This window comes from Suillus bovinus (genome assembly GCF_016758785.1).
Source record: "Suillus bovinus strain UH-Sbo-P2 chromosome Unknown EDB93scaffold_33, whole genome shotgun sequence".
Classification (NCBI taxonomy): Eukaryota; Fungi; Basidiomycota; class Agaricomycetes; order Boletales; family Suillaceae; genus Suillus; species Suillus bovinus.
The window spans coordinates 285971-307818 of NW_024542089.1; the positions used below are offsets into that span (position 1 = coordinate 285971).

Sequence of the window (21848 nt, forward strand, 5' to 3'; positions counted from 1 at the left end):
CATCAAGGTATTTAAGGAATGATGACTTCTCAGTAGATGGTATTTGGCTCATCTCGACCGTCCATAGTCCCGACTGTTAGCACAATGACATCACATCCTCGAATCAGTCCCGCATCGGTCCAACGCCAACGTAGCGCACCGGGCCCTGCTTCCACTCGACGTCAATATGTTCCGTCCACCTTGCGGGAAGATGTAATTGACGTCGAATCGGATGATAGCATGTATGTGGACGACTCAGACTACGGTAAAGAGAATGTTCCAACACGGACGCGGGTGGGAGTCGACGAGGATATAATCGTGATTTCTGATTAAATTTTTTTGATCAGGCAAATTCTTAGTTGGTCAATTATGCCACCACTTGGTTTCAAGTGTTAGGATCGCTATTTAAATTTAGTGGAGACACCTGATGTCATCTTGTACAATCAGGTTCACTAGCAGACGGAAGGGTACCAGGCCGAAACGAAGATCGTCTCCTACACCTCGGATGCGTCCTATTGTAACACCTATCTACAATCTAGTCACTGACCACATCATCATCAAGTGTCGCTTATCGAAAATCAGAATTTCTACCAACTCTGTTTCCACCTTGACAGTCCCCTTCTCGAAAACCTCTCCATCCCACAAAGATGACCAGGACTCGGGAGAATGATTGAATCCCTGATATTCAATGCCTGATAAATTGGTTATTTTGATACCCTTTTCGACAGCTCCGTTGTCAAAGCCGCAAATTACAGAGCCTGGCTGAGCCGATAGAAGGCCCGCAAGAGCCCTGGCGGCGTACAGTTGTTTCTCTTCACTGAAGAGGTGGAAGAATGCAATAGCGTTTATTGCGCTAACGCGACCATGAAGGGGGCTGAGGGATTTCAGGGGGGATAAATCAATAGCTGACACCGGAGAGACGTCGTCCGACGGCGTAACTATAGAGAGAAATTCTGGATCGAAAACGTCTCCAGGAATGAGGGATCCAGGGTAAGAAGCTGGTGTCGTTTTGAAAAGTTCGTGACTTAGTTGAAGAAACTCTGCACATAGTGATACACATCGTTAGCAGGAATGACAATGCACAGGAAATTGTATTACCGTTGACGATATCCGACGCAATGATGTTTTTAGCGGGAAACCCGTCTGCCGCAGCCTTTCTGGCGTCAACACCAACTAAAATGGAGTCAATATTATCCAAAAAATGGTATGATTTGACGTACAGCAACAACCAATGTCGAGTAACACGGCATTAGGACGCTCACGACCAAGCTTGAGGATGTGTTTATACACGGGAAAGTTTGATAAGTTTAATCTAAGGAATGTTCAATTTCCGTGCGATATGTAGACCTACTGAAAACATACCGAAGGAAGCCAAATCCATGAATACAAGGATATGGTGCAATCTGTCAGTAGCAGATGATTAGTAAACTTATTATGAAGTCCTCTGGAAATGATTCGCCTTGTATGCTTTCGCCTGAACTTCCAGGATATGCCTTTTCAAGTCTTCGTCATTATCAATACCGGTTTGTGACTTGAAGAATGCAGCTTGTGCGGGAGACAGGTTGTAGAGGCTGGCGTCTACTGTTGGGACTGACGAAGTCTGAAATGTTATATCGCCCAGGGTCATCGTGGACTCTGAGTGCCCCATGTATAGAAGCGCCTTCCATCTCGAAGCTTCTTCAGAAGGAAGTTGCAATAATTGTCTTGAGGCTGCATTCCACGTCCTTTTAAACGCGAACGACTGGCGTCTATAAGCATCAACGTTGTAGAATGTTCATCAGTGAAGCTATGTTAAGCTGGGCAGTCTTCGTAATAGTAATTGACACAGTACCCGGCGACTCCCACGTTAGGGTTTCGTCAAACACAATGCTGCGTATATAAATGGACTATGATGTGTTGACACATTGATGCAGCGATGTAAGTAAGGATTCACCACCATCAGTCGAGCATTGCCCCTGATGGTGAAACGCATACCAGAACAGGGAACTAGCTTCATGGCAGGGTCACCCTGACTAAAACATTTAAGCACTAGTGCTATCGTGGATGAACTTTGAGGTTCGATAGCAGGGCATGTCATTGAGGTTTCCCTACCACTTGATCCACCTGCAATGATCTTGGATGGAGACCCAGCCTGAGATCCTCCAAGGTAATGAACAACTTTGTTTCAGAACTGCGTTCAAAGATTTACTACTAGGTTTTCTTCATATTATTTTTCAGTGGAATCAGTAAGGGTTCTAACTTCTACGAGACTCTCGGATGATGAGTCACGCAGCCGAACTGCGCCAAATTTAGGCCAGCGTCCGAATCACCACTGAAATTTCTGAATGCCGCAGCCAAGCTGAGACACATTGAAAAGGATGCAGAATGCTGGGGTAGCACAAATTACATCCCATCATGATGGATGGTATTGCTACACATAACGACTCTACGACGTTGTTGGGTGACGTGACGTTTCAGACCTCATCGCTACCAACAGTAGACACCAGCCTTTATGATTTGTCTTCCGAAGAAGCTGCGTTCTTTAAAGCGCAAATCGGCATCGACGACGACGAAGACTTGAAGAGGCATATCCTGGAGGTGCAGGCGAAAGCATACAAGGCGAGTTACTTGCAGAGAACTTCACCGTAAGTTAAATAACCCTGCCGTTGAAAGATTGCACCGTATCCTTGTATTCACGGATTTGTCTTTCTTCGGTACGTGAGCTGTAATCCATGTATCCGAATCGACTCATAATAAAGGAATCGCGTTCAGCCTCAACATATCGACTTTTCCTGTGTACGAACACATCCTGAAGCTCGGCCGTGAGCGCCCCGATGCCGTGTTACTCGACCTTGGCTGTTGTTGTATGTCACATTATGATTTAATTTGTTGGATAAGCTTGACTCCATTTTCAGTCGGTGTTGATGCCAGAAAGGCTGCAGCAGATGGTTTTCCTGCGAAAAATATCATTGCTTCAGATATCATCAACGGTAATTTATCTTGTCTGTGAAACATTCTTGCTAACGATTCGGATGCGTGCATATACAGAGTTCCTCGAGCTCAGCCACGAACTTTTCAGAACGACACCAACTTCTTACCCGGGATGCCTCCTTCCCGGAGATGTCTTCGATCCAGAATTTCTTCCAATAGCTGCGCAGCCGAACGACGTCTCTTCGGCCCCAGCTATCGATGTGTCCTCGTTGAAATCCCTCAATCCCCTTCATGGCCGCATTAGTGCAATCAGTGCTACAAGGCTTTTCCATCTTTTCACTGAGGATAAACAATTGCATCTTGCCAGAGCTCTCGCGGGTCTGTTATCTGCGCAGCCAGGTTCAGTTATCTGTGGTTCTCAGGTCGGAAATCTAGAAAAAGGCATGGTAACTGCCAATATATCGGGCTCTGAGCATCGGTTATACGCTCATTCTCCCCAAAGTTGGACATCTTTATGGGATGGTGAGGTATTCGAAAAGGGCAGTGTAAAGGTAGAAACGGAGTTAGAGGAAGTTGCGATTCATGAGATACAGTTTTTCATGATGAGGTGGTCAGTGATGAGATTGTAGACACACATCGCAATCGATTTGAGGAAGTGGGGATTAATCTAGTCATAGCTCATGTATTACAGTTTCGTACGACTCCCAAGGACAAGGGAATCAGCAAGTTTCTGTAGAACTGAATGTTCACCTCCGTTGTGCTGATTTCAATAATGCACCAACTAAATTCCCTCCGTCCACTTATACCCATCCCTCGAATATGACCAGAGATTTAAACTGTTTCGAGATCGCCGTCTCGCTGCCCAGATAAAAGACCCGCGAGAGCCCTAGCCCCTGGCATGATGCAATTATTTCTTGTTGAGTAGATGGAAGAGCCTAGTTATCTGCGGCCTTATTACCAAGTGGATATGTGTGAGTCTACTTGTGCTTCCTTTTTCCAACATGTGTGACGAATTGGAGTTGTCGGTCTTGAATACACGCGTGCTAAGGGCAGTCAAGTGCATGAAGCATGCCCTTGTGGTATAGCAGATCTCATACATCGGAAAGAACTATGGTTTACAAGAAAAGACGGTATTAATATAAACACTCGAACGCAAGCGGGTGAACGAGGTTCAATGGCAGGGCGTCGGGGTTTCCCTAGGGAGTGTCCAATATATAGGTGGTCCAAGGAATCATCCGAGGATCTGAACCTTCGTCTTTTTCTTCTTCTTTGTAGTATTATTGAATGATCGCCATGAATCAACACGGGTTTCGCGGGACTCTATAAGCAAGTGATAGATAATGATTCATGAAAGTGGTAGTGACCAAAGAAATCACAAGACGCACCTTCCCATGTCTTATCCTCTTCCGCTTTACGTTTCCTTGTAGCGACTTCTTCCTCCTTTTTCCGGGCTTCCAGTCCCTCATTCGCAAGGTTCATCTTGATCGCTCTTCAACAATACCGAATCATCAGAACTGCAACAAAACTCAATGACAATGGAAAATGTCTCACTTCCTGCGTCTAACCTCTTCCTCAATTAACAAATCTTTCACCTTTGCTCGCAACTGCACCTTGAAGGACGGGACCAGACCTCGAAGTTTCGGATCATCGTCCTGCGTGCTCGTAGAGAAACCGTGACTACGGAGGAGCTGTAGGCGCGCCTCTGTAATTGTGGCATCGAGAGCTTCGCGTTTGGCAGTGTCGGATAGCTCGGATTCGGCCTGGGTCAAGAGTGAGAATTTGGATTCACATGTGTGCGACAAACCAAATGACGTGCGAGGAAAGTGAATATTCAAACTTCCGTTGGAGTGAGAGTGTTGTGAGTAACGGAAGATGATATAGAAATAAACTCAATTAAAGAGTTAGAAGCATGGGAGGGGGTCATGAAAAGAAGAAAACCGCACCTTCTTGAGAAGGTCGAATGCATCTGGAGCACGAGCGTGGGGGGTCTTGTCAGGATGGATGACTTGTTACGGAACAACGTACGCATGCACAAAATTGACCAGACATAAAGCGAAGCCGAATTTGAGGTCGAGCAGAATCACCAAACAAAGAACCATGATTACGAAGGCGCAAAACCGTCAGCTATATTCTATGAATGAGAGGATGAGTGAAGCGAGATCGCTCACAGAGGGACAATTGCCGGTATCTGCGCTTGATTCCTTCGGGCTTTGAAGACTCGTCTATGTCAAGAATATCATATGGGCTAGGTCATAATGCTAAATGACTGATCAAACCGTAACGTGTAGCTACGTACTTGAGCTTGAACGCCTTGAGAATCCGCTCGACCTCGAGCTCACGTTGGAAGGCAGATGCTTCCCGAGAGAGCAGCTGCTCTATATCAGTATCGCTTGTCAAAGCGGGTATCTTTGAACTAGAAGGTGTCGATGTTCCCGTCGACATGATGTCGTCGTCGTCGTAGGTGATTTGATTCAAGTATAGTTCGGTAAGCACCCAATTGCAAAGTCACGTGCTTGCACTTGGAAGTCGGAAGCAAAAATGTCGTGCTCGCCAATGTCGCCATCAACGGCGATGTCCTTCAGGCTGTGTGTGCCTCTCTTGAAGGCAGGCCGTGCGCCTCAGTTTGTGAGTGTGTTTGCAGATTAATCATCTCTGTCTCGCTAATCTTTTCATAGACTGCTCGTTGCCTGGACCCGTCCTTTCGATGCCGTTCATTGAGCCGTTCATTGCATGCTGTCAACAGCATTGATTTCTTGACCCGTATTGGTAAAAATCCTTGCTCATGGTCGCCATCACACTCCATATTTCGGCGGACAATGGCCACCAATATGCATCCCAAGACACCTTCGAACGCTAAATCATATACTCCACCATATGCATCCCGACAGTCATTATACGCCGCCCGGAATCGCAATCTGCTGATGTACTCTTCTGCCGTCGTATGCTTTCGCTGCCTTATTTCTCATATGTTTTCATTCCATCTTAACAGATTGTATTCGCCGTAGGGGTAACTTATGCTGCAGTTCCGCTCTACCGGATGTTCTGCGCAGCCACTGGCTTCGCTGGTACTCCCAATGTCGGTACAGGCCGATTCGAGCCTGAGCGCCTGGTTCCTGTTGACGGAGCACGCCGCATCAAGGTTCATTTCAATGCTGACCGTGCTGAAGCGCTACCATGGGCTTTTACTCCGCAGCAGAAGTTCGTTACAGTCCTTCCCGGAGAGACCAGTCTTGCTTTTTATAAGGCCAAGAACGAGAGTAAAAAGGACATAATTGGAATCGCAACGTACAATGTCACGCCTGACCGAGTGGGTACCGCACTAGATGTCGGACATCAGCAGCCATTGATCTTGGATGGTGTGTAGATCGCACCCTACTTTTCAAAAGTAGAGTGCTTTTGCTTTGAGGAGCAGAAATTGCTCGCAGGAGAGGAAGTCGATATGCCGCTCCTTTTTTTCATAGACAAAGACGTTCTCGATGACCCTGCATGTAGGGGCATTGATGACGTCGTGCTCTCGTATACGTTCTTCAAGTGCGTGTCTCTCCGTTACCGTAAAATTCACCAACTCTAAATACTAATTATATAGAGCCCGTCGTAATGCTCAAGGTCATCTTGAGCCAGATGCAAGTGACAAAGACGTGCAGAAGTCTCTTGGGTTCGAAGGTTACAAGATGGCACCACGTGCAGAAATCCGCAATGCGCAACCAGGAAAGAGTTCGTGATCTGTGTCCGCTTTGACAAATTTCCACGGAGCATAGCAAGTGTTCCTCGCACTCCTTTGTATATCTACCCTACAGCATACATGCTCGGACGCAATGGAAATGTACTTCCTACTCATACTGGATACAAGCACCCTGTCAACCGCAAATCCGGCACACGACCATTATTTCTGCCCTTCGACACTGCAAGGGTAACGGTCAAATTTTTTGTCTCAAATGATCATAAGGCCTGATTGACAAACCTTTTCAGCTGAAGTACGTCGACAAATATAAATTCTGCTCCGTGTGATTTGACTTGAACCCACATTTCAGAACCCTGCATAGGCATAATCTGGCGTGGCTGTTAATGAGCCGTGGCTGTCGAAACTTGACATCGCATTGTATTAGGGTATACACCCTCACACTACTGATATACCGCTGTTGCTTTTTAGCCGTTCCTATAGCATCAGGCATAAACTTCGTGAATGCTACTTGCCGAGAACTCGCCTACGTTATTCTCTGTCAAAAAAAAACAGCTGCAATGCCTCTTCGAGAATCGAGACTATTACAACAAGCGAAATCATACAACATCAGATAGATGAAGCTCTAGGAAATGTTCGTATGGCCTCTTACAGTTGACTGTCGGGTCTGCTCATAGTAATCTTTGGTGAGCGAGGCATTCCTGTAATTGACTAAAGAGCCGCTGGGGCCAGCTGTAAACCTTCCCACCAACCAGACGGAAGAAACTTATGAAAAGGCGATCATTAAAATACTAAGACTGAATGGTGTCATTTCTGTGCTATCGAGAGTTTTTGCGTACTTGTAGAACTTGTGATAGCGATTCGTGAATATCAATGACTCCTGGTCGAAGCCTGGCAAATTTCAGCTCGGCCGGTAGCTATAGTCGCTGACATTGCGTACGCGTGCCGGTTTTCTTCACCAGCCCATCATCTATAGCTTAAAGCTTGAGCTTTGCGTTTGTACTTGTCCCATTTCTCCATGAACAGTTTGTGCAGAGGACTCAGGACTGCTAGTCTTCACCCAAACTTGCGCTCATACTCTAATCATACTAGTCTCACGTCTGCAGCAGTACATCGTAATCATTGGTTCCTCTATGCTCGTGCCTTCTCAGCTTCTGTAGACGTGGAGCCTTCGGAGACACCAAAGCACAAGCCAAAAGCAAGTACACCACTTCGTCGTAGTGCATCTGCATCGATACCCATTCGTTCCAACCCGACGCCTACTAGAAGTTCTATCAAGCCTGTGATCACTCTTGCAACTGCAGAACGCTACTTATTGTCGAGATTACGCTCTCGTCTTCCGGATACACAGACGCTTCATGATTCCTGGTGGGTTCCACACTGGGGCGATGGGGGCGAGATTTTTGTGTTCTCAAATGGAAGTTTTGTGTGCTGGGGTCTTGGAGAGGGAGAAGCACGACGATTTGCACGAGAAGTCCTTGCCCCTAGTGAGGTTGGCCGTTTAAAGGACCCAGAGACAGAGGAACTGGAATTTGTAACAGATCCAACAGAGTGGGTACTCGATTCAACTGCTCGAGTCAAATTTACTTACAACAACTCCTTCCTCAGAAAAACTCGAATACAAGGAGATTTGATTATCCTTGGATGTGTAGCACCGCTCGAGTACCCTGAAAATGCCCCTACCGTACCACCAGTTTCCCCTGCACTCCCCGCAGATACCCTTCTGGCACGATATGCATTCTCCCAAGCACTATCGCGTTCTACAGCTCTTTCGGGTCTCGAGGAATCACTTGAGGACTATCTCTCCTCCGTAGCACTTCTGCCGCACTCCCTCGAGAAGACGGGGAAGCCTGGTCTAAGCAGGGAAGCTCTTATCAAGAAGCTCGGAGCGCTTATGAAGTTTCGCCAGGGCCTTAACCTCAACAGGGAGAACTTCTCTGACACACCAGACCTGTACTGGACTGAACCTGAATTAGAAGGTTGGTGTACTGGTCATGAGTCCACATCAATCTAACATAATCCGGAAGGCTACTTCAAATCGATGACAGCGGCTCTCGAAGTGAAGGCGAGGACCAACGCGGTCAATGAGAAAATCACCTATGCCACGGAGGTGAGATGCTCAAGGTAAAGCAATACATGAAACTAATTGTCCAACTCAGGTGCAATCAACTCTCCGTCAGCTACTTACGGAGGTACTTTATCTCACGTCAGAGATTGTGGGCACATGCTAACTTTTCTGTTAGTCATCTACTCATCGGATGGAACTCGTTATCATCGCCTTGATTGCAGTAGAAGTTGTCATCGTACGTACTCCGACGGTTATTTTAACATTACCTCCTCATCTTTTGCACTTTCCTGCTTCAGGCTCTGATACGAGATGGCCCCGAGCTCTGGCAAATGGTTTTTGGATCATCTCGTGATGAAAATAAGATGCCAGTGCCTCATTCATAGCGATCAAGATTCTCCGTCCTCATTGGACAGGAATTTTTACAATATGTGAGTGCTGTTCTGAACTCAGACATCATTCGTGTTGATCGGATAGACTTGAAGCTCGAACCTACATTGCATTATGTATTCGCTACTCAACACTCGCAAGCTTGCACATATTTATCGTGGTCAATCCCCACTCAATCTACATTGTTTTGTTGTCTCCGATCTTCGCGTGGGTTTGACGTCGTGTAGGCGCTCTTCGCGGCTCAATCGGGCATATGAAAGGTTTCGGTCGGTTTTCGACGTAATGTTGTGTGGCCTATTGGCTTGCATACAATCCCCACCGTGAACTTGGCATCTACATCCGGTCGGGTTCGAAGCTCCCCTTTCCGATGCGGAACGTCGCCAGATTGGAGACAATAGTGGCCCAAATGCTCTGATCTGCAATATACAGTCTGGAATACATTCATCTGTTTGAGACCTTGAATATCCCAGTATTGGCAAGAAAAACTGAGCGCAGCTCACCGTTCAAAACCAAAATAGGGTGATGTAATACCTTCTAGAAGTTTTGCGGCTGACATGGTTTTGGCTTGAAGCTCGTCGTGTCCGGGAATCATGTTTCATCATGTGTGATCACCTTGCGGTCCTTCAAGCTTCAAGCCGAACAACAACCTATTTACTATGCTGCTGAATTTGCACAAATAATTGAAACACACTCAGTTATGTCGAGTCTACTGCAGGCTCCAGCTCATTGCAATGAGATGTTCATACTATTGACATATGGCCTGGGGCCATTTATAGGAAATTACGATGTATGGGTATAAAGTCACAAATTTTTTTGTAAATTTCAAATCCAAGTTATCCAATGAGTTGAAACGAATTTGGCCATTTCCGAACCGAATCGAGTTCGAGTTCAACTCGCCTCGACAGCAACACTATCTGGGAGAGAGAGCGGGATAATAATTACACTACCAAAATATATATTAATTAAACTTAGCGTCTCTTGGAGGGAGGTGGATCCATAAAGTCCTCCGCCACTTTCCTCTTCGCTCCAAAGCCGAAGGCTACCTTTGTTCGGTCCGGCGGCACAGGAGTACCTGTTTGTGTCGGCGTATCTGCAGCTGACGATATGCGAGAAAAGCCTGGCTTTATGACTGGGGGTGAGTTCGATCCACTAGGGGGCATAACGGATGAAAATCCTGATGGGGCAGGACTTTGGGAATTGAGGTGAGACTGCAAATGTGGCGCCGGTAGCGTCATGAAACCAGTGGACTCAAGCAATGGAGCACCGGCCTTCCCTGAATCCTTCTTTTTGCTCTTCGCCTTTTCAGTCTTGCCCTTTGACAGCGGCTGAGGGTCCAAGAACTCGGACGCTTGAGGGACAGCACTATACGGAATACAATCAGAAGCAGCGAAAGGACAGACATTGAATAAACGCACCCTCTGTTACCCACAGACAGTACGAAATGAGCTTGACCAGTTTTCTCCTGGCGGATCTGGAAGGCACGGTTCATGCTAAGGGGAGTATCACCACTTGCCATAGCAGCTTGCTTTTTCTCCTCCGCAATTTTCTTCAGCCGCTTCTCCGTCTTCATCTTCCCGGAGCCTTTGCCATGGAATTTATGGGACAACGCTTTCCAAGACTCCTTTGGGGTTAGTACGCGGCCATGCTCATCATAATAGACAATTTCCACGTCAGGCTTGTAGTCCTTGAATAACTCCAGCTGCGCACGAGCCTCTTGTTGTTCTCGGAGTCGATTCTCGTATTCTCGAGTCGCTTGATCTTTGTTACCGCTGCGAGACTGTAAGCGATCTGTTTCGCGTTGAGCTTGTCGATAACGATATTCAGCGAGGAATCGATCCCTATGTAACTGAACACCCTCTCGCGAGGTCTGATCTGTCGATGGCAGCGCCAATACACCCTGTTGCCGGAGAAGTGACAGGGTGGCCGCCATACCAGAGCCAAACGTCTTCTCCCCTAACGTCCCGACTTCGACATCGTCGTTCACTGCGGTGGTCTTTGTCTCTGCTTCAGCGATGATTTCCATCATATCTTCGTACTCCTCTTCCTTAACAACCTCACCAGCTTCGATTTCGTCGAGAGCCTCATCGCCTGCAGCCACTGAAAGGTCACGAGAGGGCGATATCTGTTTGGTAGGGGTGGGCTCTACCGATTCCTCAGAAGGCTCTGACTTCACTGCAGTCGTGGTGTATGAGATAGCCCGAACGAATTCCGAGGTATCGTCGAATGTCAAACCACTGGCATCGCCATCCTCTGCGTCGTCCATCTGCAACTTGTCATCCGCCTGACTCGATTGTTCTCGGTTGCGTTCTTCTGCGACTAAAAACAGTCACTCTTAAGCCCCCCAAAGGACTAGCCCGGCTTACCTTTACGAGCAATCTCTTCGGAGACAACTTCTTGGGTTTGTGAATCTTTGCTCTTCGGGACCGAGCAAGGGCAGCTTGTAGCTCATCGTCATCGACAAAGTTGGCGTCTAACTCACGTGGCCTAGGTACAACCGTCTTCTCGTTAACATCAACCTCCATAATATTCTCATCGCCATCAATGGGGGCGCGACGTGATGAACGTTTCTTCTTGGTCTAATGAATATGATTGTCAGGTTTGCATCACCATAGCTCAAAAACGCAAATGTCGCTTACCTTTGGCTTCTTGAAACCTATATCTCCCTCTTGTAGGTAATCACGCGTTTCCAAATTTTCTAGAAGCCAGATATGTCAACAAAAGGCAAGAGCAAATTTAAAATTAAGAACTGACTGGCGTAATCTATTGACAACAAGGACTTATTTACGCTTGCCAGTTCTGGTTTCGCTTGAACGCCACTAATCGTGGTAGACGTAACAGAATTGCCCAAACGGAAATCCTGAAAAATAGGTAAATGATTAATCGCGGTGGAACGTTGTGGATGAGAAATACGCACAGTTTCCCTAGGACCTTCAATATCATCATCATATTTCGCCAGAATTGATCTTTTCATTCCAGCCTTGCCATCTCCAAATTCGTCATCATCATAACCGGTGTAATCCCGTTTTTTGATCTTCAGTTCATTATTTTTGCGAGTGCGTTCTTCTTCGGCCATCTCAACATTCTGAAGTTCATCCTCTGGATGAATGTAATTAAGAAACAGCAGCGTTATAGTAAGGCTTGCAGCCGACGCACCTTCGTTATCAAGGATACGGCTGTCTTTCAATGTGAGAATACGCGCATCGCCTTCTCCGAGGTCTTCAAAGTTGTGGCTGACCTTAAGGCCAACCAAGTCCTCTGCGGATAGACTATCAGGCATGTCATTCTTCATATCACAAGAGCTGCACGCACTTTCTGTATAGTCGTTACCCTGGAGAACTTTGTCCAAGTTCTCAAGCTCCTGCTGCCTTTTCTGCGCCAGCTCCTTGTCACGCTTCTTGGCTTTTTTGATCCACTTCAGGGTATCTTCTGTATCACCGTCGGGATCACCAAGTGTTGCACCCTTGAGGGAGGCATGGAGTTCTCGTCTATTCCTGACCCTGTGGTTGCAAAATGAGTAATCTGGAAGAGCCAGTATAAATGAATCGAAACTCACTTCGCTATCCGGTCAAATATTTGCCTGGAAAAGAGAAACGTCAATCAGAACAAGTCGTATACTCAGAAACGAACCATGTAAATACTTTGTTTCTCTCTCTTTCGCCTGTCGCTCGCGCTGCTTTGCATAATTATCCTCCGCTTGTTTGTCCTTGTCGTCGACTGGTGCAGAATCATCTGTAAGAGGCTTGAGACCGAGAGAGATACGGATCTTGTTCGTCTCTTCAAGACTGATGCTTTCTTCCATTGACATTGCGGTTTAGAATGACTGAGAACGCAGTGAATGTTGACGAGTGTGCGCTGCCTCATTAGTCATTGGTGTGAATTTTTGGATTCCAATTGAATTACGTAATATTATTTTTGGTCCTTACATAAATGGACACTCGTTAGTATTCATAAGGAGATATCACGCGCGCTTCCGAATTTAGCAGCCGGTACTGTTTGCGTGTTACCTAATTTCAGTTATTTTGTGGTTCGCCCACTGAATCTAGGATGATCTCGTATGTCAAAGGCCTCGAGGCAATATTAATTTGAAATAGCATCAAACACACTCATCTTCTACTACTTAGCCGGGCTACCAAGGCGCATATATGGAGCGCGAGTTCCTTTTCTTCTTTCTCTGACCCTTACCTTTTTTTCAAGTCGCCATCTTCATGTCTGCACCAATGGACTATCGTATTCCAGCTCTTGCTGCCGTGTCTGCGGTAGCATATGGCCTAGTCAGCTGGTGGTCGCATAAGAAGAAAAATCCAGCAGGTCTTCCCCTTCCTCCAGGTCCCAAGCCGCTCCCAGTAGTGGGTAACGTGCTTGGTCTCAAGATTGATGAACCATGGGTCACATACACGCACTGGGGTGCTATGTACGGTAAGACATTGGACGTTGTCCAACAGTATACATGAAACTACTAATCTCGCGATTTATTCCAAGGCGAATTGGTGTACTCTCGTCTGCTTAACCAGGAAATCGTTTTGATTAACTCTGAGAAAGTTGCGAAGGACCTATTGGAGAGGCGCTCCAACAACTACTCCGACAGACCTGGTATTCTGTGCCTGACGAATGATTTGTACGTCCAATTTAAACCTTTTATGCAATTGTCCGATTTACCGAATCACGGCAGTGTTGGCTGGTCATTTAATTCTGTCATGATCAAATATAATGATCGTTGGAGGCTCCACCGACGATTGTTTCATCAAGCATTTCGTCCAGAAGCAGCTTTGACATATCAAACAATGCAGCTTCGCAAGGCGCGGGATTTGTTGAACAACTTGCTCGAAGACCCAGTTAACTGGAGGGCGCATTTGCAGACGTAGGAGCACTAATACAGTGTGTATTATTCTGATGCTGATTTTGCAGATCAGGCACTCAGTCTCTATTATTATGTCTGTCGTTTACGGTTACGAACCTGACTTAAGAGATGACCCCATCATTTCTGTCGTTGAGAGAGCTGTCAACTTAGCGGTGTCTTCTATCAAACCTGAGGTTGCCGCTGTCCTTGGCGCATTCCCATTTTGTGAGCTTCCTTACTAGTACTCTTGTGGCTACTTGATGTCTTACGTGCATACAGTGCAGCACATTCCATCCTGGTTCCCTGGAGCTTCATTCAAGCGGACAGCTGTCTTATCCGTGAAGTATGCCCAGGACATGATTGAGGCGCCGTTTCAGTACGTTCAAAAGAATATGGTGGGTTCCAACATCTCTTACCACCAGTCATTCATCTCATCCGAGGTGAACTAGGCGTCAGGCTCGGCATCCTCGTCCATGGTCGCCGACTCTCTGAGAAAAGCCGAAGATCAAAATGCGTCTGAGACGTATGTCAAGGCAATAAAAGAGAGCGCCGTGACTGCCTTCGCAGGTATGTTGATGCGATCGTATGTTTTCAAGTTGATCCCTTACATCATTGTTTCCCTCTTAGCTGCTTCGGAGACAGTGAGCCATATCGCGACTGTCCGCGCATACGAAAATATTGCTAACAATTTTTTTCTCAGACCTCATCGACTATGTTTACTTTCATCTTGACGATGCTGCAAAATCTGGAAGTACAAGCCCGCGCACAGGCCGAAATCGACTCTGTAGTCGGTTCGGTCAGGCTGCCAAATTTCGAGGACAGAGCATCACTGCCATATGTCGAAGCTGTTCTTCGCGAAGTTCTTCGGTGGCACCCCGCTGTACCATTAAGTTTGTATCATACGAACTATATGCTGTGAATAGCGGACTGAATGTGAATGACACAGGCATCCCCCATGCCGCCACGAATGATGACGTCTATAACGGATACTTCATTCCGCAAGGTGTGACATGTTTGATAACTCGTAGCTTGTTGACTGACGTATCAGGGGCTACGATTATAACGAACACATGGTGAGCACTTGCCAATCAACTGACTCGTAATGTTTCTCCCGCTGATCATCATCAAAGGGCGATCACCCACAACGAAGCCAAGTATCCCAACCCAGAAGAATTTAGACCCGAACGCTTCTTTGGCGCCGATGGCGAGCTGAACGATGACACCGTAAACTTTGCCTTTGGTGCTGGTCGCAGAATTTGTGAGTCTCGCTGAGCTCTTGCCTCCTTGTGCCAATGATTATTCTGATCGTGACATCATAAAGGCGTTGGACGATATATCGCGGATGCATCCATCTGGTCTGCGATGGTTTCGATCCTCGCTATCTTTGATATCAAGAAATGCAAAGACGAGCAAGGCAACGACATTGATGTAAATCCGAAGTTTACTGCAGGCATAACTTCGTAAGATTTTTTATTGTGTGCATCTCTCATTCTAATACCTCCTCAGCTATCCATTGCCCTTCCCTTGTCTCCTCGTGCCCCGACACAAAGGATTCGACACGGAAAAGCTTGCTCAAATGTTCTAAGGTTCAGTCATTTCCATATCTGGTCAAAGCTGGCTCTGGGGTTGTAAGCTTATTGTATACTAGCTCTCCTATTCTCAATGTTTTTATGCTAACGATATCTGATGTCCACTCGAAATGTCCTCACGAGCATCCGCTCATGTTATATAGCTACTCTTGATACGTCTGGGAAATGATCATGCAGACCCGCAATCCGCTACGACTATACAGTATTAAGAAACGACAACTTCACCCTCACCGGCAATGGCACGAACGATAGAACAAGGTATGTCAGGGCAAGACACAGTATCTGGAACGAGGCTCTTCGCAGGGAATCCTACATCCCGGACAGAGACACATGGATCGGAGCCAGGGTAATTCCCGCCATTTTCACTGGCAGTATCAGGCAGGTTACAAGGACTGGACGTACACAGAGCCGAGAGCGATCTTGTGTGCATCGTGCAAGGAGAGGAAGATGTTCGTTCACCCACACTCGTAAAGAGACCGGACGGCGACCAGTCAGAAACAGATGAGATCGACGACGAAGGGGGTGTGGACGAAATGAGTTTCCGGAAGTTGCGTCCGCCACTTCCCGGAGTACGTGTACCGTAGCTAGGACGCAGCGTGAACACCTCTCGAATGAAGGGGTCATAGATCACAGTAGAGCTCTTGAACCTCGGTTTCTTCCATGGCTGGGTGTCACCGGAAGCATCGATGACGAAGGAGTGATCCACGTTGGCACGCGAGGAGCTAGCATAGACCGAGAAGTCGAGTAGATCCGACGCAGATGCGACAGAAGGGATACCCTTGAAATATGGAGCAAAGTATGTGCTGCCTCTGTCGCCAAATGGAGAAGCGAACCGATTCTCTCCTGCACTCGGCGAATAGGAGCAGTTCGGACGAGTAGGCGAGCACAATTGTTTGCCTTGAGGAGAACTGGTCCATACTTTGAGAGAAGCAGATGACAGGGACGTTGATAGGTCTGCATCACCGGGAAACGAGTTCTTGCCGGGTTGAAGCTGCGTGCCCAAGACAGGTGGCCAAGAACTGCGGAACACATATTCATCGGAACGACGCTTCAAGAATGCATAGGATGAGGGAGGAGAAAACGACGGCATAGGTAATTCTGGGCGATCGAACAGGGGATGAGATGGTTGTGAAGATCCCCGAAGATTGACGACATTACAATGACCAAGCTCCGGGTCACTGGGATTCGTCGTCGATACCATCTCTTGGCCTTGGGTAGTCCTACACCTGGCATCCTCAAGCTTCCGCAAGATGACATTCTTTGGCAGCACGAAAGGCTTCAACCCTTTCTGGTTCTGAGATGAAGCAAATTGAACGATAGTGAAGAAGCTCTGGCCCTCAGTTCCAGGTGTATCGGACCTCTGAGTTGCTCGCCTTCTACCAGTAACGAGACGGAAGAACAAGCGGAACAGTCCTGTAATGAATGACAAGGATTTGTGAAGAAAGAGGACAAAGTTGTGGAGAATGGCAACCATTTTCACGGGTACTGACGAGTAAGGACAGTGGCGGACTTGTTCGCGAACGACTTGGCGGTCGGGTTGCAAAGGGTATAAGAGCAGTGCTTACCGCTGCTGGCATATAAGTACTGCTGCAGCATAGCGGCTGACATATAGCTTTATCCTTACCTGAATTATTCGTGGAATTGTCAGCCTCCCCATTTTGTAAACAGGTGAGGTTGGCGAGACCAAATCAGTCATTGTCGTCCGAAAAACTACAGAACTGGCTGTAGGAGGTTGGAAGGAAGGGGTGCAATAATGTGTCATGCTGTACAGAGTGCCTTTATAGCGTTCCAATACTCTGAATTCCAAGGTCCTTGGTAACGATGCACCGGTCCTTTTCCCTCCCCTTCCCGCCCTCGAATGCCTTCATTAATGACTCTTGTCCCTCGTCAATCCTGTAATTTTAAAGGGATAGGTGAAGTTGAGTATTGACCAGTGAAAGAAAAATATCATTACCATTTTACAGAGTGAGCAGATTTCTCCAGTATGACTTTGACGGTCGTCCATGAAAACCGGACTATGGATGGGAAACCAAAAGTGGGGTCGAGTGAGTTCTTTACCCAAATTTGAGTCTTTGGATCTGTAATTTTGTTAAGCAAGGACGCAGAATTTCCTGCGAGTTGGTAACAAACCCGATGGATAGCCACTCCCAAATTCTCTGTTCCAGTTTTCATTTCGAGCATTCCCAGCTGCATTGTCATCTTCTTCAATTAGTTCTTCGAAGGTCCAACCATCCACACATGCATCCCTGGTCACCTTTGCCGCCACGCTGGCTGCTCCCACAATCTTGAATTTTGAGTCTGCTTTCGTTGTCACTGTGAAACTGATGCCCGGGAATTGTGAAGAAAGATACGCTTCATAAGTGGTTGTGTTTCCCAGTGCATCCACATATACCTAACCAAAGGATAGTTTAGTATTCATTCGAAAACGCAGGGTGCATGTTAACCTCAGACAACTGGAGCCCACGCTGAAGAGCGTCGCGTATGAGCGATACGGTTGCATCCTGTGATTGCTTGTTAAGATTTGTTGGCGGAATTCTTAGCATCCCAGCTGATATAGCTTGTGGGCTGGTCATCATTAGAAGTCTCACAAAAGATAGAAGTTCGGATGTATGTACCTGACGACTCGAACAGACCATCCGAGATTCTGAGGATCAGAGTTAAGCACGTCTAATAATCTGGCTCGCTTTTCTGGAGTGAGTGTTTTGGAGTCTAGAAGATATGGCTTGTGTCACAATGTACTTGAGCGCTTGAGATATGTTTACCAGCAAAGCCCAGCTGCTCTAAGTCGGTCTTCCAATGTACAGGGCAGTATGCAACACCGTAAACAAGCGGCCCAAGTACAGGGCCACGGCCAGCCTCATCAACACCGAGGATATATGGCCCTGGTGCTGTAGGCGTTGAAGAATGATACGTATACGAGTTTGTGAGTGGGCTTGACGGTCCAGGTGCTGAGGGAATAAGCGAAGCAGAAGTTGGGGACATAATTTCCACGAGGTCTCGATTTGAACGTATCTAGGCTGCTAAGTCCAAGGCCAATGGAGGAAGACTGTGTTTACGCGTTCTTTGTACCTATTGATCCTTGTTTAGGAATGGACGACACCGCTTCAGGCCTTCAGGCGCTCAGCGTTTCAACCTTCAAACTTAAAGTCCTCTTCTAGTTATATCAAGTGGATCGATGATGTCTTCGATTTCGGCCGTGCTAAATTGATGGGTGCGATGAATTGCAACGTGTTTTTATCTGACTGAAGTGTTTTCTTCTGCAAGCTAGACTTCACATTCTGGAATTCGATCCGCTATAATAGATAGCCTATATTATACATCGTGATGCTCAAAGTCCATCGTGCAATGCGCATGTTCAAACTACCAGTACTAAAGCACATTCAAAATTCTCCTTGTTTCTCGAGTGCGGCTTTGGCGCGTTCATGTGCTGCAAAAATAATCATTCGGTGCGCTATATGTTTCGAAAGTTGAAGATCGCACCTGCATGCTTGGCTTTTTCCTTATCAAGTGCGTCCATTCCCTTGGTCTCTGCAATGCGGTCAACAAAGCCACCCGTCAGTGCCGCACTACGAAGAAAGTTTTTGTCAAATAATTTCGAGACCATTTTGCGTGGTAGTGCTCACAGCAGCTCTACGGCTTTTGCATGGTTTGCGGGTTTTCCATTCTTCTGGACGTGCTTCTCGTATGCTTGGGCCGCCTAAGATGTGATCGGTAACGACATCGTGTTCGACAGGCATGAAAGACAAACCTCGTAGGACGCGGCAGCGGCAAGGAGCTCATGGGTCAGTTTAGCGCTGTGCCCACCAGTCACCTACAGATTGTTGAGATGACCTGTCAACGTGTCACATCACTCAGCTTACCTGCGAGTGTGCTTGAGACTCTTCAGAATCGTGCGTGAACCACATGGTGTTTGTGTAATGAGGAAAAACTGAATACAATGAAATACGAAGCTGACGTCTTTTATATACAAGGAGCGGTGCAATGATGTCAGTGTGGGGTGCACACAGTACTCGTCATGGCATGTCTCCCGGCAAAACTTTAAGGGGTCAACTTTGCCGGGGGAATCAGTTATTATTTCCCACGGCTACTGCTAATTGACCACTGTACCTCGATCAGGTCCGCGCCTCATAATGACACGCTCTAGCACCAAGTACACCACTTGCACCTATCCAGTCTTCAATGTTCTCCCAGTGCTCCAACACGCTTACGGCAATCCACCGCACCCACCCCCTCCTGGCTATCCAGTCTCGCTGTCTGGAGCATTTTTCTTCATCTCTACCGTCAACTTCAAATAATTCGTTTCTTTTTATCCAGGGACATGGTGTTGCGAGCCTTGTGGGCAGTGTACAATAATACGGCTCCAGGTTCTACATAGGGTAAGATATGTCCATTCTTTCGGCCCAGCTAAAGGTGCGCAACAGTAGTTCCCTCATTTTGCAGACACATTTTACCACCTGTTTGATCCGTTTCTCTCGCCATTGGTCATCGACTCTGCCGTCATTCAGACCTTCCACGCCAATTGAACTAGGCCGCCATCAGAGCATCACTGATGCCCTCGCTTGCTCAAGATTCGGCCTCTCCCCGCGGCGTATCCGAGTTACCTGTTTATCAAAAGTTTTCACTCAGCTAGTCAGTATTGTGTGTAGTGAAAAACTTCTTTCATTAATCACGGGGCATACGCTAGATGACGATCAATAAGCCATTTGGCACACCGGACCACGTTTTTGTTGGGCTCTCGTCGCGGTAAGCTGAGGCATGGCCAACCAGTACATATGTGATCCCAAAACTATCCAGCGAACTTGAGTTCCCGGACTCCACAACTCAGATTTTTGCAATGTTTTACATTACTTTATGTCTACATACGGAGCGAATCGATTTCCAATATTAATGGTGTCGACGCCATGTGCGCGCTCCACTTTTGTTTGATTTGTACATGCTTACTACGTGCCGCACCACGGCTCTCTGCGCGCTCATTGTATTTCTCGAATCCCGCACTAACTAATGGACTGATTTTTGATTATGGACATCTCAATACTGACTTATTTTCGCCGCTTCTCTCATAAGGGTGTTTATACGAGATAAGACTACAAAATTGGGTCACAAGTACTTCAGTGACATGTATTCAACTGTCCTTCTGTTTCAAGACCTCCACCGCCCGAGCAACGGTATTCAAAAGTAAGTATTATGATCTATTCCTCAACGAACTACTCACGCATCGTGGCATCAATAATACTACACCGATGCGAATACAAAAACACGACTCACTGTAATCCACTGTCGCGACATATTACATACAAACTCGGGTCACTGTTAACTACCGCGTCAGTGAGTTATGTGGATAAATTTAAGATGTAAATCGCTGATACTCACGTGCTTTGTGTCATATTGCGTGAAGCAGTTCTGACTAGGACAGCACGGGTGTGAATCGTCGCAATGACTGTGACAGTCAGCATCATTGGCAGATACTGTTGCAGTCAGAGCAGTGACAACGGCGAGAACGAAGAAGAAATGCATTTTTTGTGTGAGGGCGTGATATGGGATCAAATCAATGAAGGGGAGAGTGGAAATACGGCTTGCTTTTATGTGCTGAAACCTGTTCCGGCAAAACTTCATAGCAATCCAGGATCCACTTTCCGATAGATTCTCACTGCATTGCCAACAGAGCTCAAATTTGGCCTGCTCTCACACAGGCTGTCGCCAAAGCCTTCGTATAATCTCGGAAACTTGGATCACACAAGGTTGTACAATTTTGCCAGCGGCATCGTCTAGATCATATCTACAGGGATGATGACTCCAGAGTCTTCAATTTAATAGGAAAAACATTTTTTACTTACATTCTAGAGAGTCGCCTTTGATCGATAGGAATCAAATCATATGAGATGCCGCTAGTGTTGTGGGGAGAAGTCCGCCATTCTGCCAGCCGGTTCTACCAAACTGGTTTTTCCCAGCAGATGGCAGAGTCAAATTACAGAGGATCACGGTGAAAAATGTCATAGTGGGTATGAAAGTTGAACGTTGAACTTTGAAGCTGTCCGACGTGTCAAACAAGTCAGCGCCGATATCAATTAAGTTAAACCTCCGTACTGCTTCAAATTATCACACCAATCACGTGCTTGTTCGGATCGCTAATATGATCGCTTTGAGCCTCGGCAGACTCGAATCACCTACTTACCACCATCTGCCTGTTCATATCACGCTATAAAAATCCACGGTTTTGTCTTGTCATTCTTCGCCTGATTTGTTTAGTGTTTTTCGCGGCTCGCCGTGCGGACAGCGGGTTTCCATGTATCTCCGCTTGGCCGATACGAACATCTATATGATCTTACGAGGGGCCATAGTGTGATACAAACCCAGGGATTGTAGAAGTTTATGTGTCCATACTGGCCTAGGACTCTCATT

At 46.8% G+C, this 21848-nt stretch overlaps 11 protein-coding genes across 11 annotated transcripts; 4 read left to right on the plus strand and 7 right to left on the minus strand.

Annotated features, from left to right (window-relative positions):
• Positions 1-211: 211 nt before the first annotated feature.
• Positions 212-1606, minus strand: EDB93DRAFT_1286561 (uncharacterized protein; the record flags this gene model as incomplete). The annotated part of the gene is made up of 5 exons (XM_041454512.1): positions 212-1019; positions 1078-1152; positions 1200-1291; positions 1342-1382; positions 1439-1606. 5 exons carry the CDS (start codon positions 1604-1606, stop codon positions 508-510), a joined length of 888 nt encoding a protein of 295 aa, XP_041307071.1. The 3' UTR covers positions 212-507.
• A 670-nt stretch (positions 1607-2276) lies between these two features.
• On the plus strand, positions 2277-3730 carry EDB93DRAFT_490348 (uncharacterized protein). The gene is made up of 6 exons (XM_041456534.1): positions 2277-2383; positions 2437-2577; positions 2632-2672; positions 2731-2822; positions 2874-2948; positions 3007-3730. The coding sequence occupies exons 1-6, from the start codon at positions 2381-2383 to the stop codon at positions 3516-3518; spliced, it is 864 nt and encodes a 287-aa protein (XP_041307072.1). The 5' UTR covers positions 2277-2380; the 3' UTR covers positions 3519-3730.
• A 390-nt stretch (positions 3731-4120) lies between these two features.
• EDB93DRAFT_1286577 (DnaJ-domain-containing protein) lies at positions 4121-5460 on the minus strand (the record flags this gene model as incomplete). The annotated part of the gene is made up of 6 exons (XM_041454513.1): positions 5186-5460; positions 5058-5134; positions 4833-4894; positions 4441-4649; positions 4275-4378; positions 4121-4209 (listed from the first exon to the last, which is right to left on the minus strand). Exons 1-6 carry the CDS (start codon positions 5329-5331, stop codon positions 4121-4123), a joined length of 687 nt encoding a protein of 228 aa, XP_041307073.1. The 5' UTR covers positions 5332-5460.
• Positions 5461-5717: 257 nt separating this feature from the next.
• On the plus strand, positions 5718-6611 carry EDB93DRAFT_1086455 (cytochrome c oxidase assembly protein CtaG/Cox11-domain-containing protein; the record flags this gene model as incomplete). Its single annotated transcript, XM_041445972.1, has 4 exons — positions 5718-5828; positions 5879-6196; positions 6254-6420; positions 6476-6611. 4 exons carry the CDS (start codon positions 5718-5720, stop codon positions 6609-6611), a joined length of 732 nt encoding a protein of 243 aa, XP_041307074.1.
• A 713-nt stretch (positions 6612-7324) lies between these two features.
• On the plus strand, positions 7325-9169 carry EDB93DRAFT_490199 (uncharacterized protein). The gene is made up of 7 exons (XM_041456533.1): positions 7325-8119; positions 8177-8547; positions 8596-8678; positions 8728-8760; positions 8812-8871; positions 8933-9064; positions 9119-9169. The coding sequence occupies exons 1-6, from the start codon at positions 7587-7589 to the stop codon at positions 9017-9019; spliced, it is 1167 nt and encodes a 388-aa protein (XP_041307075.1). The 5' UTR covers positions 7325-7586; the 3' UTR covers positions 9020-9064; positions 9119-9169.
• Positions 9170-9991: 822 nt separating this feature from the next.
• On the minus strand, positions 9992-12828 carry EDB93DRAFT_1086571 (SART-1 family-domain-containing protein; the record flags this gene model as incomplete). Its single annotated transcript, XM_041445979.1, has 10 exons — positions 9992-10385; positions 10439-11339; positions 11374-11599; positions 11660-11718; positions 11775-11880; positions 11938-12119; positions 12177-12278; positions 12333-12520; positions 12577-12600; positions 12662-12828. 10 exons carry the CDS (start codon positions 12826-12828, stop codon positions 9992-9994), a joined length of 2349 nt encoding a protein of 782 aa, XP_041307076.1.
• A 227-nt stretch (positions 12829-13055) lies between these two features.
• Positions 13056-15550, plus strand: EDB93DRAFT_490408 (cytochrome P450). The gene is made up of 13 exons (XM_041456536.1): positions 13056-13439; positions 13503-13638; positions 13693-13881; positions 13934-14085; positions 14140-14255; positions 14310-14427; positions 14488-14501; positions 14561-14750; positions 14807-14863; positions 14909-14933; positions 14991-15118; positions 15182-15320; positions 15367-15550. Exons 1-13 carry the CDS (start codon positions 13229-13231, stop codon positions 15443-15445), a joined length of 1554 nt encoding a protein of 517 aa, XP_041307077.1. The 5' UTR covers positions 13056-13228; the 3' UTR covers positions 15446-15550.
• On the minus strand, positions 15503-17211 carry EDB93DRAFT_490442 (uncharacterized protein). The gene is made up of 2 exons (XM_041456538.1): positions 17074-17211; positions 15503-17016 (listed from the first exon to the last, which is right to left on the minus strand). Exon 2 carries the CDS (start codon positions 16921-16923, stop codon positions 15655-15657), a length of 1269 nt encoding a protein of 422 aa, XP_041307078.1. The 5' UTR covers positions 16924-17016; positions 17074-17211; the 3' UTR covers positions 15503-15654.
• EDB93DRAFT_490430 (ribonuclease H-like domain-containing protein) lies at positions 17104-18500 on the minus strand. The gene is made up of 6 exons (XM_041456537.1): positions 18212-18500; positions 18065-18158; positions 17894-18014; positions 17580-17841; positions 17404-17527; positions 17104-17342 (listed from the first exon to the last, which is right to left on the minus strand). The coding sequence occupies exons 1-6, from the start codon at positions 18429-18431 to the stop codon at positions 17228-17230; spliced, it is 936 nt and encodes a 311-aa protein (XP_041307079.1). The 5' UTR covers positions 18432-18500; the 3' UTR covers positions 17104-17227.
• Positions 18501-18589: 89 nt separating this feature from the next.
• Positions 18590-19354, minus strand: EDB93DRAFT_1337715 (uncharacterized protein; the record flags this gene model as incomplete). Its single annotated transcript, XM_041455372.1, has 5 exons — positions 18590-18876; positions 18930-19015; positions 19073-19146; positions 19198-19260; positions 19310-19354. The coding sequence occupies 5 exons, from the start codon at positions 19352-19354 to the stop codon at positions 18830-18832; spliced, it is 315 nt and encodes a 104-aa protein (XP_041307080.1). The 3' UTR covers positions 18590-18829.
• Positions 19355-20638: 1284 nt separating this feature from the next.
• EDB93DRAFT_490568 (uncharacterized protein) lies at positions 20639-21309 on the minus strand. Its single transcript, XM_041456539.1, has 5 exons — positions 21284-21309; positions 21101-21225; positions 20820-21042; positions 20715-20763; positions 20639-20653 (listed from the first exon to the last, which is right to left on the minus strand). Coding segments are annotated over exons 2-4 (252 nt in total). The 5' UTR covers positions 21103-21225; positions 21284-21309; the 3' UTR covers positions 20639-20653; positions 20715-20736.
• Positions 21310-21848: the final 539 nt, after the last annotated feature.

Coding starts and splice junctions, on each gene's coding strand:
- EDB93DRAFT_490568 (XM_041456539.1), bottom strand. Junction 20,764..20,819: donor CGCAATATGACACAAAGCAC/GTGAGTATCAGC, acceptor CTGACGCGGTAG/TTAACAGTGACCCGAGTTTG.
- EDB93DRAFT_490430 (XM_041456537.1), bottom strand. CDS start 18,431: ATGTCCCCAACTTCTGCTTCGCTTATTCCCTCAGCACCTGGACCGTCA. Junction 18,159..18,211: donor AGAGCAGCTGGGCTTTGCTG/GTAAACATATCT, acceptor CATATCTTCTAG/ACTCCAAAACACTCACTCCA. Junction 17,528..17,579: donor TGGGAGTGGCTATCCATCGG/GTTTGTTACCAA, acceptor ACAAAATTACAG/ATCCAAAGACTCAAATTTGG.
- EDB93DRAFT_490199 (XM_041456533.1), top strand. CDS start 7,587: ATGAACAGTTTGTGCAGAGGACTCAGGACTGCTAGTCTTCACCCAAAC. Junction 8,120..8,176: donor TTTGTAACAGATCCAACAGA/GTGGGTACTCGA, acceptor CTCCTTCCTCAG/AAAAACTCGAATACAAGGAG. Junction 8,761..8,811: donor TCCGTCAGCTACTTACGGAG/GTACTTTATCTC, acceptor CTTTTCTGTTAG/TCATCTACTCATCGGATGGA.
- EDB93DRAFT_490442 (XM_041456538.1), bottom strand. CDS start 16,923: ATGGTTGCCATTCTCCACAACTTTGTCCTCTTTCTTCACAAATCCTTG.
- EDB93DRAFT_490348 (XM_041456534.1), top strand. Junction 2,673..2,730: donor CACGGATTTGTCTTTCTTCG/GTACGTGAGCTG, acceptor AATCGCGTTCAG/CCTCAACATATCGACTTTTC. Junction 2,949..3,006: donor TGCTTCAGATATCATCAACG/GTAATTTATCTT, acceptor GTGCATATACAG/AGTTCCTCGAGCTCAGCCAC.
- EDB93DRAFT_490408 (XM_041456536.1), top strand. CDS start 13,229: ATGTCTGCACCAATGGACTATCGTATTCCAGCTCTTGCTGCCGTGTCT. Junction 14,086..14,139: donor CCTTGGCGCATTCCCATTTT/GTGAGCTTCCTT, acceptor ACGTGCATACAG/TGCAGCACATTCCATCCTGG. Junction 14,864..14,908: donor CGGATACTTCATTCCGCAAG/GTGTGACATGTT, acceptor CTGACGTATCAG/GGGCTACGATTATAACGAAC.